Genomic DNA, 17,571 nt, shown 5'->3' with positions numbered 1-17,571 from the left:
TGGAGCCTCAGAGGTACAGGCAACCTCCATCTGCTCATGTTCAATGTGTGTGCGCCTGCGCATATGTGCATCGCGCTGAACCCAGAAGTGACCCAAAAACGTCACAAAAAGGGGCAGCACAGGGCAGAGGTGAGGTGGGATTTGCAGGCTATTTCTGTTTCAATGATGTTTCAAATATGCACGTCACTTAAACATGCAGTGCTTCGGAATATAACCCCTGCATAAATGGCGAGTTGCCTGTATTGATCAGGATATGCTCCTATGTCAATAAGGACTGTCCTGTCTGGCCAGCAAGGCCAGCCAAAACTCTTGGACCCTTGTCGACCCTGTACATTATTAAACATTGAACCATACCTGCGATTCGCACATAAAGGCAAGACCCGATCCATGAATTCTACTGGCAGAGCCTGTCACCCAGGCTTTCCCATCAATCTTGGCTTTCCCAAGCAAGTTCAGTGGAATGTGATCCTCTGGAATTACATTTATTAACAATGTAGAAACAACCTGCGATGGAATACAAGGTTTGATCACAAATGGAAAAGGAATTTGTTCTGATATGCAATTGGTCCCTTCAAGGCGTTTACCTACCCCTACATGTTGGCAAATGGTTTATTCACCTTTGTGGACAGCACAGCAGGAAGCACATACATACAATGCTGAACTGCACAAACACAACAAGGTCTTGGATGCAGCCAACCTATCAAAAGGATCTCTGTGTTTTAGCCATCTTCACCCATCATATTGTTTTTTTTGTGGGGGGGGGGGGTATTGTCGTGTTTTCACTTTTTCATTTTGTGCTTTTGCCCTGTATTTTTATTTTGTGAACTACTCTGAGATCTTCAGATTAAGTTCATAAAAGAAAATAGTTGAAAATATATTTAGTAAGCACCTATTATGCACTAAAGGGAGGTGCTGCATAAAAAACAACAACAAACAAGCCCCTGCTCACAGAATCGAATTCCAGGGGGGAAAGGCGAGGGGAGCGAGAGGAAAATGGGGGGAAACAAGATGGGCGGGAGAGATAAGAAAAGAATGAATAATATAGAAAGAAGATGGACATAATGGGGGCAGGTGGGGGGGAAGCATAATGGAAAAGTCCAGCACATTAAAAGGAAAACTGGGGAGTCTCCAATCCTGTTTCAGCAGGCAACAACACAGCCGAGAGCAGCAGAAGGGATGGGGTATATTCTTAACCAGCTAGACTCCTTCCTCTTGTTTCTATCCAAGTCAATCAGGTGTATAGCTAACAGATTGCTACTTCACACTATCAAGGGGAAACTGCATTATACAAACAAACAAAAACCACAATCGAATAACTCCAGAGATATAGATAGATGATAGATAGATAGATAGATAGATAGATAGATAGATAGACAGACAGACAGACATATATATGCATATATATATACAGTAGTACCTCTACTTACAAGCACCTCTGGTTACGTATCCTTTGGGATACGCAGGCGGGAAACCCGGAAGTATTTTTCCAGGTTTCGCTGTGCACGCATGCGCAGAAGCACTCTGCTGCACCGTGCGCATGCGCAGAACAGGCACCTCCAGTTGCAAAAACCTCTGGATCCAACCAGAGCTCCAGAATGGATCCCGTCCGCAACTGAAGGTACCACTGTATCTGTATATATATATGTATATATGTATACACACACACAACCCCCCCCCCCCAAAAAATGTGCCCATTATTTCAGTGAAAGGGCAAGCCTTAAATCATACTGCTCAACTCTGAACAGACTATTTTATTTAAGGCGTACTGGTTAACCTACCTGCTTCCCTGTCCACAAGTGTTGCGGCTTTATAATGGCCGGAGGGAGAAGCTTCACCATTCCTTTTTTGTCTACCAGCCCTTGATACACAAGTTCCACATACTGTTCTCTAGTGAAGAAGCAGCCCCGTGTGGTCATACTGGTACCAGAGATCATGTGATCTTGGATCAAACCTGCCAGCGGCTGCCCATCCTGAGAAATACACCAGACAGAAAAGGAAGCGTCAAGCGGTATGTTAGCAGGTCCAGTGGGAAATTCTATAGCTCCTTTAAGCACTGCACTTAAAGGATTAAGTTACAAATTAACTTGGAAAAGACCTTGGACAAAACCAACAGCCCACTGTTATTATCAGCGCACTACAGGCTTCGAGACTGTTGCTCAGAGGGACTTACGACTGTGAGGCAACACAACCATCCGGGAGCTTAGAAGCATGAAAGTGCATGGACCCTTTAAGGAAATAAGCGTTAGGGGAGGCTGCAAAGTTAATGGCAGGCAGGCTGAGGAAAAGCCCTTTCCCCACAGGCTGCTTCTGCAATAAGCACCACCACCCACTTTCTCCGCCTCGTGGAAAAAGGTGAAAGGCCTCTCCAGACTGCAACACATCTCAGAAAGGGAATTTTGCTCCTCAAAATGTCATGCAGCAAAAGGGCTAACTCAGGCTTCCTCAACCTCGGCCCTCCAAATGTTTTTGAGACTACAATTCCCATCATCCCTGACCACTGCTAGGTAGGGATCATGGGAGTTGTAGGCCAAAAAACATCTGGAGGGCCGAGGTTGAGGAAGCCTGGGCTAACTGCTCTTCTTCCCACCGCCACCCCGCACAATGCCACTGCAATAAACTTTGCCATCCCCTCCCTTCAAGACATTACATATACCATCTGGATTTTTACAATTGCTAAACCATGCTTTCCCCTTCATGGATCACTGCTTGAATAACTCAGAGAAGCTATGAACTATGCCGTGCAGGGCCACCCAAGATGGACAGGTCATAGTGGTGAGTTTTGACCAAACGTGATCCACCTGGAGCAAGAACCGGCAAGGCACTCCAGTATCCCTGCCAAGAAAACTCCATGGACAAAGACAGGAGTACCTGGCGGGCTCTGGTCCATGGGGTCACGAAGAGTCGGACACGACTAAACAACAACAAAACCATGCTTTAAAAGACCACGGTGGACATTATTATCAGACCCCCACCCCAAAGCTGGTCACTTTGCCAGTCCCTACCTTAGATTTTATTTTCAAAAGCTCCACCCCCCAAAAAACACCCCACCTCGAGTTGTACCACAGTTCGGTTACAAAATTATAGCACCCTGGCTCCCTCCCAGTGCATAGCCAGACTGGAATTGCATTCAGAGGCCTTGTGCTCCACTGATTGGCATGCAAATTGATTGCAGCTGGACCTCCCAGAGCATCCAATGGGAGTTCCAAAGACTGGCAATGCATGCCCGCCAATATTTTTTGTAAGTTCACGATCCTGTTTCTTCCACTGGCAGATAAAGAGTTATGCAGCACCTATCTTTCCTAGCACCGCACGGCTGAAAAACAGAGAAGGGAAACGTCAAGGAAGCAGGGGGGAAACCAAGCAACGTCCAACACAATTTGCTCCCCGGTTCACCTTGGGGACAAGATACTGTTCGTCAGTACACGCCAGGACGTAGGCCTCAGCTCTGCCCAGTTCGTTCTGAGGGAAGTGGGCGTTCATTTCGTCGCCGTCAAAATCAGCGTTGTAGGCTTTGCAGTTGGCATAGTGAAGCCTCAGGACCTTCTCTTCGGGCAGGATCCTGGCTCGATGAGCTTGGATGGAGGGTCTGTGAAGGGTAGGCTGCCGATTCAGCAAAAGGACATCTCCGTTTTTAATATGGCGGCACACCTGCAAGAGGTTCAAGTTCAGCCACATAAAAAAAGAAATCTTTCCAAGAGAGTTAAGATCCTTTCTCAAATACACAGTAGGAGACACAGAGCCTTTCTTCCCTCCTAAAGGCTAAGAAGCTGCAACCTGTCTCTCTCCTCTCTTCTTCCTTGATGGTAGAATCTATTGACTAAAACTAATGGGGCACAGGACTCTCATGGAATCCATTGCAGGCCTGAGCAGTGAGATTGGAGCCAGTGGAGACAGAAGGGGAGGAAGAGTCTTGTTATGACAACCTCCTAGGAAATCTTTTTATTCATAGTCCGTTACTTGTTTCGTTTGTTTAATCTGTATACAGTGGTACCTCAGGTTAAGTACTTAATTCGTTCCGGAGGTCCGTACTTAACCTGAAACTGTTCTTAACCTGAAGCACCACTTTAGCTAATGGGGCCTCCTGCTGCTGCTGCACCACCGGAGCACGATTTCTGTTCTCATCCTGAAGCAAAGTTCTTAACCCGAGGTACTATTTCTGGGTTAGCAGAGTCTGTAACCTGAAGCGGATGTAACCTGAAGCGGATGTAACCCGAGGTACCACAATGTAGTTCACAACAAGATGAGAACTCAAAATACACTATTAAAATGACAACAAACCAACAAAGCCCCCCAAAAAAGCATGTTTAAAAGGACACAGCCAGCCAAAGTAGAAGGAGAATTCACAGAGAAGTTAAGGAGAACCCAGAATCTGACTTTTACCTAGTGGTCCAGTACCTTCTGTTCAGAATATCAGATACTGGGGCTTCAGAAAGCAATGTTCCATTTGCCTAAGGAGGGAAATGTGTTCCCTCGACTGGGGAAGGTGTTGAGAGGGGACCAGGTTATCCCGCACCCCTTGCTCTAAGTTTTGGACCTGATGGAGCCAGCTTGGTGGTGGACTGCTAGAAGTCCTGTAATCTTCAATGATGCAAGTTGAGTCACCTAGCCAGGGAGGGTTGTGGGGGTTTTTTGTTTTAAATCTTTAGCCTCGTCACCCTAACTTCTAGGTCGGGGGCATTATCCAATATGATGCCCTCCACCTACAACGGTCAGGGATGATGGGACTACAACTCCCATCAGCCCTGACCACTGGACCTCCAACCATTTGGAGAGCACCATGTTGGCTGCCCTGAAGTGCCCTTATGTGTGAAGCGACTCTACTCACAATTTTTATCCCTGGTTTCGGTGCCCCTGTGGAAGGAGTCAGAAGTTGCTTGGCTATGGCTTCCCTCTGGGTCTGACTGGCTGTGCTCAGTATCGTGCGAGACCCATCTTCGTTGATAACCATGGAAGCACCTGGGTGCTCATTGGGACCATTGATGACCGCCTGCCTCAATTCTTGGACATTCCAGGGAGTTACAGGCTGAGGATAAGTCAGCTTGGTAGCAAACACCTACAAGGAAGAAAAAGCAAAGGCAAGGATCAAGTTCTTGTCCGTGGTATCACAAGAGCAGAGATTCACTTCCATTCTCCTTACTCTTGTCGCCCGATTCCAGAAGACTAAGTAATCAGTGTACTAGCGAGATAAATATTATTCGCTGTCATGGGCCTTTAACTCTCATCCACAACTGTAGCAAGGTCAAAATAAGCTGGCCCTGCCTTTTATCATTCCTTCTTCTTCCTCTTTTGGTCTGTCCTTCTCTGTACATTTAGTTTGTTGGCTCCATGTGGGTCCTTTTTTTGGCTGATGTTACTTTGCAAAGTGCTATGTATATTGGTGGTGATACACACATAGTCATTATGTGTTCCCAATGAAGCCTACCTGACCAATCATCACTGCAAGATGTTTCAGAGGAAATATATTAGAAGACACAAATTCCCAGCTTTAGAAGTAAGGTCCAGCTCCAAGGGCCTTCTGGCGGTTCCCTCACTGCAAGAAGTGAAGTTACAGGGAACCAGGCAGAAGGCCTTCTTGGTAGTTACACGCCCCCTGTAGAACACCCTCCCATCAGATGTCAAAGAGCAAAACAATTATATGACTTTTCATAGACATCTGAAGGCAGTCCTGTTTCAGGGAGCTTTGAATGCTAAATATTTTGTTGTGTTCTATTACAGTGGTACCTTGGTTTAAGAACAGCTTAGTTTATGAACAACTTGGATTAAGAATGCTGCAAAACCCGGAAGTAGGTGTTTTGGGTTGTGAACTTTGCCTTGGAAGCAGAACATGTTCCGCTTCTTGTTGAGTGTAAATTGAGTCCCCCGCTGCTATGGGAAAGCACGCCTTGGTTTAAGAACACCTTGGTTTAAGAACGGACTTCCAGAACAGATTAAGTTCGTAAACCAAGGTACCACTGTATGTTCCGTTGCAAGCCACCCAAAGTGGCTGGGGCAACCCAATCAGATGGGTGGGTTACTAGAACTATTATTATTATTATTATTATTATTATTATTATTATTATTATTATAAAAGACAACATCTACCAAAATTATAGGACACGGGTGGCGCTGTGGGTTAAAGCCTCAGCGCCTAGGACTTGCCGATCAAAAGGTCGGCGGTTCGAATCCCCGCAGCGGGGTGCGCTCCCGTCGTTCGGTCCCAGCGCCTGCCAACCTAGCAGTTCGAAAGCACCCCCGGGTGCAAGTAGATAAATAGGGACCGCTTACCAGCGGGAAGGTAAACAGCGTTCCGTGTGCTGCGCTGGCTCGCCAGATGCAGCTTGTCACGCTGGCCACGTGACCCGGAAGTGTCTGCGGACAGCGCTGGCTCCCGGCCTATAGAGTGAGATGAGCGCACAACCCTAGAGTCTGACAAGACTGGCCCGTACGGGCAGGGGTACCTTTACCTTTACCAAAATTATGGAAGGCTATAAAAATGCCAACCCCCCAAATCTCCACAATGATAAACCACCTTCTGTACTAAGTAGGTTTCTCTTACCATAGGAATGCCAATTTCATTGGTCCGAATGTACATGTCAGGGCAAATGACTGACCGAGCTGCATAATCCACTCGCTTTCCCATCATATGCTTGCGGAACAGGCCATCCTTTTTCTCCAGAAACTTTATCACAAACGTTTCGGGGGAGAGGGAGATAGAGACAGAGACAGAGAGACATTTTCACTATTTTGACCTATTTAGGTTTTCAAACAACAACAACAAACTTCTGGTTACGTGAATCATGTTCAATAAACACACAAGACGTAGCCAGCTGTATGTTTGAAAAAATAAGATATACTTATTCATTGTATTGAATTGTAGATTTCAACAGAAGCAGCTCATAAAGTTCAACCCAAAAAGGAGAAGACCCAGTGGATCAGTTCATTCTTGTCTATTTAGGTTTTCAGCATCAAAGTTCAAGGAAATCTACATGAAACTGCTGGGGAAGGTCATCTGGTGAGGTGCCCTCAATATGTGAATGACACCTAACACAACTTGTCATTTACATTCAAGTCAGGTGAGATGGCACAAGTTCTGAACTGTTGGATGAGGGCCAATAATCTAAAACTCAGTCCTTACAAAATGGACATTCAGTGGATATGTGGTTTGTCTGCTCAAGGAAATGGTGTTCAGCAGATGAGGGTTTACTCCCCCTAAAGCAGGCATAGGGGGAACTCTGGCCTCTCAAATCTTGGACTCCAGCCAGCATGGCCAGCAGTCAGGGATGGTGGGAGTTGGAGCCCAACAACATCCGAAAGCATAGTATTGGCTGCTCCCATGCCCTTAAAGATCAGGCTTATGGCCTGGGGGTGCTCCTAAACCCAACTTTGTCACTAGAGATTTAGGTGGCCTGTAGCCTCCTGGCAAAGATAACTTGGCTGTGGTAATCCATGCTCTGGAAAAATCCAGAATTGGATATTGCAATGCTTTATTTTCAAAAGCAAATTTCAGTTTTAAGCCTAGCAGCTGTATTCTAAACTAACTGGGACTGAAAGTTGGAACCCTATCGCGCCAGCACTTACAAGAACTGCACTGGCTTCTTGTTCGTTTTAGAGCACATTTTGAAACGTCGCTGCGTACCTTCAAAGCCTTAACATGGCTTGGGACCTGGATACCTGAAGGAAGTCTGGTCCCGTATCAGCCAGCCCACCTGAAGTCACTGGTGGAGAACTCTCATCTGGGTGGGCTCCCCAACATATTCGAGATGAGATGGGTAGTGACTTGACAGACCTATTTTTTTGGTGCTGGTACCTCATTTATGACAATCCCTCACCACTCCTTAGGCCCTCCTAGTTAATAATAATAATAATAATAATAATAATAATAATAATAATAATAATAATATTATTTATACCCCGCCCATCTGGCTGAGTTTCCCCAGCCACTCTGGGCGGCTCCCAATCAGTGTTAAAAACAGTACAGCGTTACATATTAAAAACTTCCCTGAACAGGGCTGCCTTAAGATGTCTTCTGAATGTCAGGTAATTATTTATCTCTTTGACATCTGATGGGAGGGCGTTCCACAGGGCAGGCGCCACTACCGAGAAGGCCCTCTGTCTGGTTCCCTGTAGCCTCACTTCTTGCAATGAGGGAACCGCCAGAAGGCCCTCGGCGCTGGATCTCAGTGTCCGGGCTGAACGATGGGGGTGGAGACGCTCCTTCAGGTATACAGGACCGAGGCCATTTAGGGCTTTAAAGGTCAGCACCAACACTTTGAATCGTGCTCGGAAACGTACTGGGAGCCAATGCAGATCTCTCAGAACCGGTGTTATGTGGTCCCGGCGGCCACTCCCAGTCACCAGTCTAGCTGCCGCATTCTGGATTAATTGCAGTTTCCGGGTCACATTCAAAGGTAGCCCCACGTAGAGCGCATTGCAGTAGTCCAAGCGTGAGATAACTAGAGCATGCACCACTCTGGCGAGACAGTTCGCGGGCAGGTAGGGTCTTAGCCTGCGTACCAGGTTAGGCCTTCTCTGCTATCTTTTTGGCTCCAAATGATCATTTTCTTTCATTTTCCCAGACTTTAAACTTCTGTCTCTTAACTTAGCTTAAGTGCTGCTTGATTGCTGGCTTTATTAGGACTAGTTTGTTTTGCTACAGTGTTTTGGTATTCTGTTCTTTATATTTCATTGTGACCTGTGCTGGGAGCTGTTTTGCTGAAGAGCATTTTTAAAATATGCAAAATAGGTAAGTGTCAGGAATACAGTCGTACCTTGGAAGTTGAACGGAATCCGTTCCGGCCGCCGAGACCATATAACACCGGTCTTGAAAGACCTACATTGGCTCCCAGTACGTTTCCAAGCACAATTCAAAGTGTTGGTGCTGACCTTTAAAGCCCTAAACGGCCTCGGTCCAGTATACCTGAAGGAGCGTCTCCACCCCCATCATTCTGCCCGGACGCTGAGGTCCAGCGCTGAGGGCCTTCTGGCGGTTCCCTCATTGCGAGAAGCAAAGCTACAGGGAACCAGGCAGAGGGCCTTCTCGGTAGTGGCGCCTGCCCTGTGGAACGCCCTCCCATCAGATGTCAAAGAGATAAATAATTACCTGACATTCAGAAGACATCTTAAGGCAGCCCTGTTCAGGGAAGTTTTTAACGTGTGATATTTTACTGTATTTTTGGTTTTTATGGAAGCCGCCCAGAGTGGCTGGGGAGGCCCAGCCAGATGGGCGGGGTATAAATAATAAATAATTATTATTATTATTATTATTATTATTATTATTATTATTATTATAAAACATTCGAGAACTAAGCCGTTCGAAAACCAAGGTACAACTGTAGTTCTCAATGTATCAACCCCTTCCAACTTCAGAATACTCAACCAAGCACTGAATATTTCTGCAGCTCTCACCTGACGTACACCAGGGTACTTTTCAGACATTAACTTATCCATGTCACTGTCGAACACAATATTTACATGGCTCTGAAGACGAATCCAAATGTTGTAAAGCTTATCTGCAGTAGTCTGCCCTGGGATCGTCACCAAGACAGAACGGTCCAGGAGCTCCACAGGCTGTTTATCTGTGTTTATCTGTGAAACATAAAAACAAAACTACAGAGGTCAAAAAGCCTCATTGGGTTTTAACCGCATGCGTTTTCCACTGATACAACGGACACTGAACAGGTCCTCCTGACCTTACCGTCTTCAGGTCTCCTTCTTCAATTTGCATTGACTGACATTGTTCCTGAGCTATGAAAGCCAGCAGTTTCCGAGTCAGAAGAGCATCCTTCATCACAGCTTGCAAGTTCACGGTCTGACCATTTGCAAACATCTGGTCTGCAATGCGATTCACGGGACGATATCTATAACCAGAGATAAACAATACCCTCTTTCTAGAGCTGGTACAAATCACAACTGTAAATCAGTAAAACCTTTCAGGATCACATTGTGAAATAAAGTCCAAAAGTGCTTCATTACCTGGAAGGTGGAACAACAATTTTATCGAGGAAGAACATATCAGGATTGAAACTTGAATCGCCAATGGCTGTCATGCCAGAGAGAAGCTTGCAAAGGAAAAAACCTAAAAACAGAAAAAAGAAGCATTAGCACCTTGCTACATTTAGGTCAAAGCTCTCACACACAAAAACAGGTGTTAATACAAACTGTTCGCAGAACACACACCTACAAGGTATGTTTTCCAACAAATCCATTTGATAGTTTCCTGTGTGTTCATGGCTGTGAGCATGGACATACGGTAATTTATATCCTCCTAAAACCTTTGAAGGGACGCGGGTGGCGCTGTGGGTTAAACCACAGAGCCGATCAGAAGGTCGGTGGTTCGAATCCCTGCGACGGGGTGAGCTCCCGGTCCCTGCTCCTGCCAACCTAGCAGTTCGAAAGCACACCAGTGCAAGTAGATAAAAAGGTACCGCTCCGGCGGGAAGGTAAACGGCGTTTCCGTGTGCTGCTCTGGTTCGCCAGAAGCGGCTTAGTCATGCTGGCCACATGACCCGGAAGCTGTATGCCGGCTCCCTCGGCCATTAAAGCGAGATGAGAGCCGCAACCCCAGAGTTGGCCATGACTGGACCTAATGGTCAGGGGTCCCTTTACCTTTACCTTTATAACATCTTCTAGTGCCATGCAAAAACCCACAACCAAAAGGCAACAGGGTCACATGCAACTGTGAAATAAGATGCTGGCTGGCAGACTGGGCAACACCGAAATCTGGCACACAAGACAAAATCCATTGGGATTGAAATAAACGGAAGCTGCATGGAACACAACTTTTGCACAGCTCCCAACTATTTTGATGACGCCTGCTCAGGAAAGCATCCTGTTGGACTGTGTGCCATGCTAATTAGCAGCAGTTCTTGAACTTTCTACTCTGGGCACGACGACATCTGGGCTGAGCCCTGGTGTACACTGTAAATATTTTAGATATAGCACAACTTCCTCAACTTGAGAAGTGGGACACGTTTTCAGTTCTTTCTACCCACAGAAAAGACCAGATACCGATGTCACAGGATACACCCTTTCGCAGTATTTGAAAGAAGCAAACGTAGCACCTCTCAACCATCTGAGATGTCTCGATGCCAAGAGCAAGGAATTCTCAAAACATAACAAAAATCAAACCCACAACAGGAATGATTCTATATGCTGTATCCATAAATATGGACTGATGCCACACACACCCCAAGATTGGGACTGGGCACCAACTATAAATAAGGACCAATCACTTACCTTCATTCTTCCACAAGGCTTCAACATGTTTTTTGGCAATAGCAGGTGTCATATAGCCACGTTTTCCCAGCTGGGTTTCATCTATGGCTAAGGAGTTAAAGTTTATGGATTGAAAAAACCCCATTAAAATTCCATCATAAGTTATTTGTAGAATTTCATACAACTAAAACACAAACTAATAAAAACTGCACTTGTTCAATACCAGCAGCAGTCAGCTACAGCCAATCCCAGTGGAAAGCTGCACACACAAATGGTAAGCTAAAAACTTCTGAATATTCTAGCTATGCATCCACCCATTGGGTCTTTGATATAGCCAGTCACAAAGGAACAGCTCCAAGTAAATAAAAATAAGTATTTGCATGAACTTTCTATCACAGATATGCTACACAATCAGGTCACCCTCAGAACTTAATACGATCAATGGGTTTCAAAATTTATCGAACGCTTTTAAAGTAAATGAGAAGTCATACTTTCTCTGAAAATACATTTCAATGCAACGACGTACGTACTTGCTGCTTCCTCCACAACCACCTGTTTGCCTGACTTGATTACCGTGGTAGGGTAAGTCACAGTGAGCTTGCTATTGTGCTCTTTTCGGACAAGTGATCTTCCCGCTCTTGAAGAAAGAGTACAAAAGGACAACATTGCAATTGTTAAAAGCAGCATACAGAATTCTAGAAGTTATTGTTGGGGAGAGGAAAGAAACAGCACTTATAAGGTTAATTGGCTTCTGATCAAATGGATATACTTACTTGCAGTTTGGACATCTCTTTGAGCCCATGTGTGATTTCCAAAACTGGGAGATAAGTTTACTTCTATACTCGCATACATTTTTTACCTAAAAGGGAAGAAATAACAGCTACATAATTCACTGTTGGCTTGCACTACTCCCAGTAGCCTACATATTAATCACTTTCAATTCAAACATTCATCATTCACATAGGTGGTGGCAGTCTTCCACAAACACCAGCAAATGTAACATAGAATTGGACCATCATGGTCCCAGCCATTTAGTGTAATTGCAACAATGATTCTAACCATCGTAACAGAATGGTTACTGACCATACCTGTGATCACCTGGTTCACACATTATATTTGGCTGTACAAGTTCCTTATTTCATTGCACTTAAAAGTTTCAAAACACATAAAATACATCCCATTACAGTGGTACCTCAGGTTAAGTACTTAATTCGTTCTGGAGGTCCATTCTTAACCTGAAACTGTTCTTAACCTGAAGCACCACTTTAGCTAATGAGGGCCTCCCGCTGCCGCGCAATTTCTGTTCTCATCCTGAAGCAAAGTTCTTAACCCGTGGTACTATTTCTGGGTTAGAGGAGTCTGTAACCTGAAGCGTCTGTAACCCGAGGTACCACTGTACTAAACATTTTTGTTCTTGGGTTAAAAAAAGTTTTGACATTTCACAGTCACTACACTCAAGTACATAGATCCAAACAATTTTTATGCAGAAGACTCTTTTAATGTTTGGAATGCTGAGCCCAGAATATACCATATTTTTCGGTGTGTAAGATGCCCCCATGTATAAGACTATTTTTGGGAGAAAATTAAGAAAACATCCCTCAGCACTACCAGTGTATAAGACAAGCCCCAATTTCAAACCTAATTTTTTGGTTAAAAAAACCCTAGTCTTATATGGTAATACAAGACTAGGATGGATAAAAATGTATTGCACTGACGCATACTCAGACATTACTTGAGTAGACTAAGACTAGCCACATAGTACATTTAAGGTAAAGGTACCCCTGCCCATACGGGCCAGTCTTGCCAGACTCTGGGGTTGTGCGCCCATCTCACTCAAGAGGCCGGGGGCCAGCGCTGTCCGGAGACACTTCCGGGTCACGTGGCTAGCGTGACATCGCTGGTCTGGCGAGCCAGAGCCGCACACGGAAACGCCGTTTACCTTCCCGCTAGAAAGCGGTCCCTATTTATCTACTTGCACCTGGGGGTGCTTTCGAACTGCTAGGTTGGCAGGCCGAGCAACGGGAGCGCACCCTGCCGCGGGGATTTGAACCGCCGACCTTTCGATTGGCGAGTCCTAGGTGCTGAGGCTTTTACCCACAGCGCCACCCGCGTCCCTCATAGTACATTTAGTATATACTAAATTCTCTTTGATGCGCTGATCTGTCAATGGACCCAAGGTGCCTTTTTTCCTGTTGTCAACATTTTGTCTCCCAGGTACAGTGGTACCTCTGGTTACGTACTTAATTCGTTCTGGAGGTCCGTTCTTAACCTGAAACTGTTCTTAACCTGAAGCACCCCTTTAGCTAATGGGGCCTCCCGCTGCTGCCGCATGATTTCTGTTCTCATCCTGAAGCAAAGTTCTTAACCCGAGGTACTATTTCTGGGTTAGCGGAGTATGTAACCTGAAGCGTATATAACCTGAGGTACCACTGTATATCATTTTTGCAGAGTTCATGCCTGATCTAGGCTGTCCAGATTGGGAGGTCAACATCTTCTCAATTTGACTACAGAGATATTACACAAACAGTAGCTCTTGTGCTCACTATCCCCTTCCTCATCATTTTACCCAATGATACCATTTGACTGATTGTTAGCTGAGCAACTCAGTCCCTGCAACATCAAATTTGTATATCCTTACCTGTAGGTTTGTAGTGATTTAGCCCAAGTGTCTGTTCACCTGCCCTACTAACAATGCAATCCTTTGCAAATGCCAGGTTAAGTGTGCATAAGAATTCAGGTGAACTATATTTCACTTTAATATGTTGTGATCTTATGGTGTGAAAGTTATTCAAGAGATAATGGTATGGAAAATGATTTTAAAAATCGTACCTGAGTTAATAGGAGAAAGAGATACAGTAATCCAAAATTCACTTGGCTTCTACTAAAAGCTAATTTTCTTTAAACAAGCAACAAGATATGTCTCCTACAGTTGTTAGCCAGCCGTTATGTTGCATTACTATGTGGTGTAGGAAGTTAAAAAAAAAGCAATGCTTTTATTAATTTCATTTCCTATTTAACATAATTTGAGTAAATCTGCCACTGCAAATTTTTCAAGAACTAGTCCAGAAGAGTGTTTACCCTAAGATAACCACAAAACGGTAGGCACTTTAATAAAGAGGAATTGCAAGCTTGTCTCAAAACATGGAAAGGGACGCGGGTGGCGCTGTGGGTTAAACCACAGAGCCTAGGACTTGCTGATCAGAAGGTCGGCAGTTCGAATCCCCACAACGATGTGAGCTCCTGTTGCTTGGTCCCTGCTCCTGCCAACCTACCAGTTCGAAAGCACGTCAAAGTGCAAGTAGATAAATAGGTATCGCTCTGGCGGGAAGGTAAATGGCATTTCCGTGCGCTACTCTGGTTCGCCAGAAGTGGCTTAGTCATGCTGGCCACATGACCTGGAAGCTGTACACTGGCTCCCTCGGCCAATAAAGCAAGATGAGCACCGCAACCCCAGAGTTGGCCACAATTGCCCTAATGGTTAGGGGTCCCTTTACCTTTACCTCAGACATGGAAGCAAGAGCAGATTGCTTATTCAAAGCACCATAAATAGTGGTCTATAATACTGTTTCATCTTACTTACATGTGCACCATGTTCTCTGAATTGGTTATTTTGGAGCAATTCCTTTGTGTGCAAACTCAGCACTTCTTCCACATCTGCACCTGGTGCGTCTGCATTGTCATCTAAAAACTAAAATAAAGATTGATTTAGAAACATGCTGAATGCTCTCAGACAAAAACCAAGAGGAGCCAAACTTACCTTGCTTAGGACGGCCTCAAGATCATGGGCTGCTTGAAGCAACCCCACTTCCAGAAGCTTCAGCTGGTTAAGCAGTAAATGAATCACAGCCCGTGGACACGTCAGGTGGCCACAGCTCAAGCAGGAACCTCGTATCAAAAGGAATAATTTCTGAAGAAGATAAAATAGTTTATTATCACACTACTAAATATTTCATTAAAGTTTCAAAGCGCTTTTCATATTTAATCTTGTTAAAATCCTTCCAAAAACCCGGAAAGGTAGAACACTATACCGTATTTTTCACTCCATAGGACGTACCCGACCATAGGGCGCACCTTGTTTAGGAGGGGGAGAACAAGAAAAAAAATTCTCCCCCTCTCTGCGCAGCGCCCCTTCAGCGAAGCGGCAGGAGAAATGGAGCCCCTTCCATTTCTCCTCCCGCTTAGCTGAAGGGGCACAGCACCATAGCTGAAGGGGCACTTACCCTTCAGCGAAAGGAACCCAAAGCCTCTGGAGCGCAGCGGGAGCTCTGGAGGCAGCTATCTTTGAAGCCTGGAGAGCGAGAGGGGTCGGTGCGCACTGACCCCTCTCACTCTCCAGGCTTCAGTGAAGGCAACCCAAAGCCTCTGGAGCGCTTTGGGTCCCTTTCGCTGAAGCCAGGAGAGTCTTGCTCTCCAGGCTTCAGCGAAAGGAACGCAAAGCCTCCGGAGTGCAGCGGGAGCTCCCGCCGCGCTCCAGAGGCTTCAGTGAAGGCAACCCTTAATTATTGGAGGGGAAAATGTGCGTCTTATAGAGCGAAAAATACGGTAATTAACCAATGTGAAGTGTTCACACCATACATTTATTCTTCAGACTGCGGTAACTTCAACACTGAAGCAGCACAACCACCCATCCCATAGAATCTAGAATATGAGAAATCAGGAATGTCATGAATATACTTACATCAAAAAAGAGAGGATTGTAGACAGTGAGGGGCAGTTCTATGTGACCCAGATGACCTGGGCAGTTGTTGAAGTCCTGTGTGCAAGTAGCACACACTTCTTTGTTGTCAGTTGGCCCCAAAGACAAATCGTACAGTCCATTTGGTGATGGAGTACCCGCATTATCCAGAAAAAGTGGGTTGGTTATAGATTTTACACTCAGATTCCTACACACAAAAACAAAATTAGATGCGTGGCATCAAAGCCATTTTTGGATTGCATTTCCCTGAACTCCATGAGATAACAACTAACTTTTTTTAATTGTGAAGTTAAGAGAGAGAGGAAAGAGTTCTCATGACATGTTTGTGGTTTTGCAAATGGTACTAGTTTTGCTTGTATCAAACCTTTTTACCCATAAGAACAGCTATCAAAGATTTTGGGTTGTATCACACATTGCTGTCCCCCAGTGCTCTGGAGCCGATTTTGAGGGTACAGGGGGTAGGAGAGGAAGGAGAAGACACATTGCACTAGTGGAATTCTGCTTGCACAGAGAAGATTGTCCATTCAATAGCCTTTTTTACTGGAACACTCCCAGCAGGAAGACCACAACAAGATATGTGACACAGAACTATTCTTCAATTGCCTCAAAGCAGGCAACATTTCCGGCATGTTTTATTGTTTGCTGCTGCAACAAACTCTGACACCTAGAAAGGTGGTCCAAGATGTAAACGGAGCAGGGGAATATGAATTTTAACAGTCCATTTTTACATCCTTGGGTATGCTGTTAACAGCAGCACAACTGTATAGGCGAGAATTTTTTTAATGGGTACCTCTCCCATAAAGGTAAAGGGACCCCTGACCATTAGGTCCAGTCGTGGCCAACTCTGGGGTTGCGGCGCTCATCTCACTTTATTGGCCGAGGGAGCCGGCGTCCAGCTTCAGGGTTATGTGGCCAGCATGACTAAGCCGCTTCTGGCGAACCAGAGCAGTGCACGGAAACGCCATTTACCTTCCCGCCGGAGCAGTACCTATTTATCTACTTGCACTTTGACATGCTTTCGAACTGCTAGGTTAGCAGGAGCAGGGACTGAACAACGGTAGCTCACCCCATCGCGGGGATTCAAACTGCCAACCTTCTGATCGGCAAGTCCTAGGCTCTGTGGTTTAACCCACAGTGCCACCCGCGTCCCTACCTCTCCCATACCTGAGTAGTATTGTACACAAATTATGGTGCATGTTTTCCTCAACTGAATTGGCTTGCACTACATTCAAAGATGGTGACAGCAGTCACAAAATTAAAAGACGCCTGCCCCTTGGGAGAAAAGCAATACAAACCTAGACAGCATCTTAAAAAGCAGAGACATCACCTTGCCGACAAAGGTCCGTATAGTTAAAGCTATGGTTTTCCCAGTAGTGATGTATGGAAGTGAGAGCTGGACCATAAAGAAGGCTGATTGCCGAAGAATTGATGCTTTTGAATTATGGTGCTGGAGGAGACTCTTGAGAGTCCCATGGACTGCAAGAAGACCAAACCTATCCAATCTGAAGGAAATCAGCTCTGAGTGCTCACTGGAAGGACAGATCCTGAAGCTGAGGCTCCAAGACTTTGGCCACCTCATGAGAAGAGAAGACTCCCTGGAAAAGACCCTGATGTTGGGAAAGATGGAGGGCACAAGGAGAAGGGGACGACAGGGACGAGATAGTTGGACAGTGTTCTCGAAG

General features: G+C 45.4%; 1 protein-coding gene across 1 annotated transcript in view; it reads right to left on the bottom strand.

Moving 5' to 3' along the window:
• The window catches only part of POLR1A (RNA polymerase I subunit A), a 41,224-nt gene that overhangs the window by 22,859 nt on the left and 794 nt on the right, over nt 1–17,571 (bottom strand). Inside the window, exons 2-15 of the mRNA XM_053361802.1 lie at nt 15,872–16,076; nt 14,951–15,100; nt 14,774–14,881; nt 11,967–12,052; nt 11,724–11,830; nt 11,215–11,301; nt 9,952–10,054; nt 9,674–9,836; nt 9,385–9,564; nt 6,536–6,658; nt 4,826–5,053; nt 3,394–3,648; nt 1,779–1,970; nt 355–504 (exon numbers count right to left, since the gene is read on the bottom strand). Coding sequence (XP_053217777.1) covers nt 355–504; nt 1,779–1,970; nt 3,394–3,648; nt 4,826–5,053; nt 6,536–6,658; nt 9,385–9,564; nt 9,674–9,836; nt 9,952–10,054; nt 11,215–11,301; nt 11,724–11,830; nt 11,967–12,052; nt 14,774–14,881; nt 14,951–15,100; nt 15,872–16,076 — 2,137 coding nt within the window. The remainder of the gene's footprint in view (nt 1–354; nt 505–1,778; nt 1,971–3,393; nt 3,649–4,825; nt 5,054–6,535; nt 6,659–9,384; nt 9,565–9,673; nt 9,837–9,951; nt 10,055–11,214; nt 11,302–11,723; nt 11,831–11,966; nt 12,053–14,773; nt 14,882–14,950; nt 15,101–15,871; nt 16,077–17,571) is intronic.

Source organism: Podarcis raffonei, chromosome 13, assembly GCF_027172205.1.
Source record: "Podarcis raffonei isolate rPodRaf1 chromosome 13, rPodRaf1.pri, whole genome shotgun sequence".
Taxonomy (NCBI): domain Eukaryota; kingdom Metazoa; phylum Chordata; class Lepidosauria; order Squamata; family Lacertidae; genus Podarcis; species Podarcis raffonei.
Note: the sequence above shows the minus strand (reverse complement) of the source record. Positions and strands in the feature narration are given on the sequence as shown.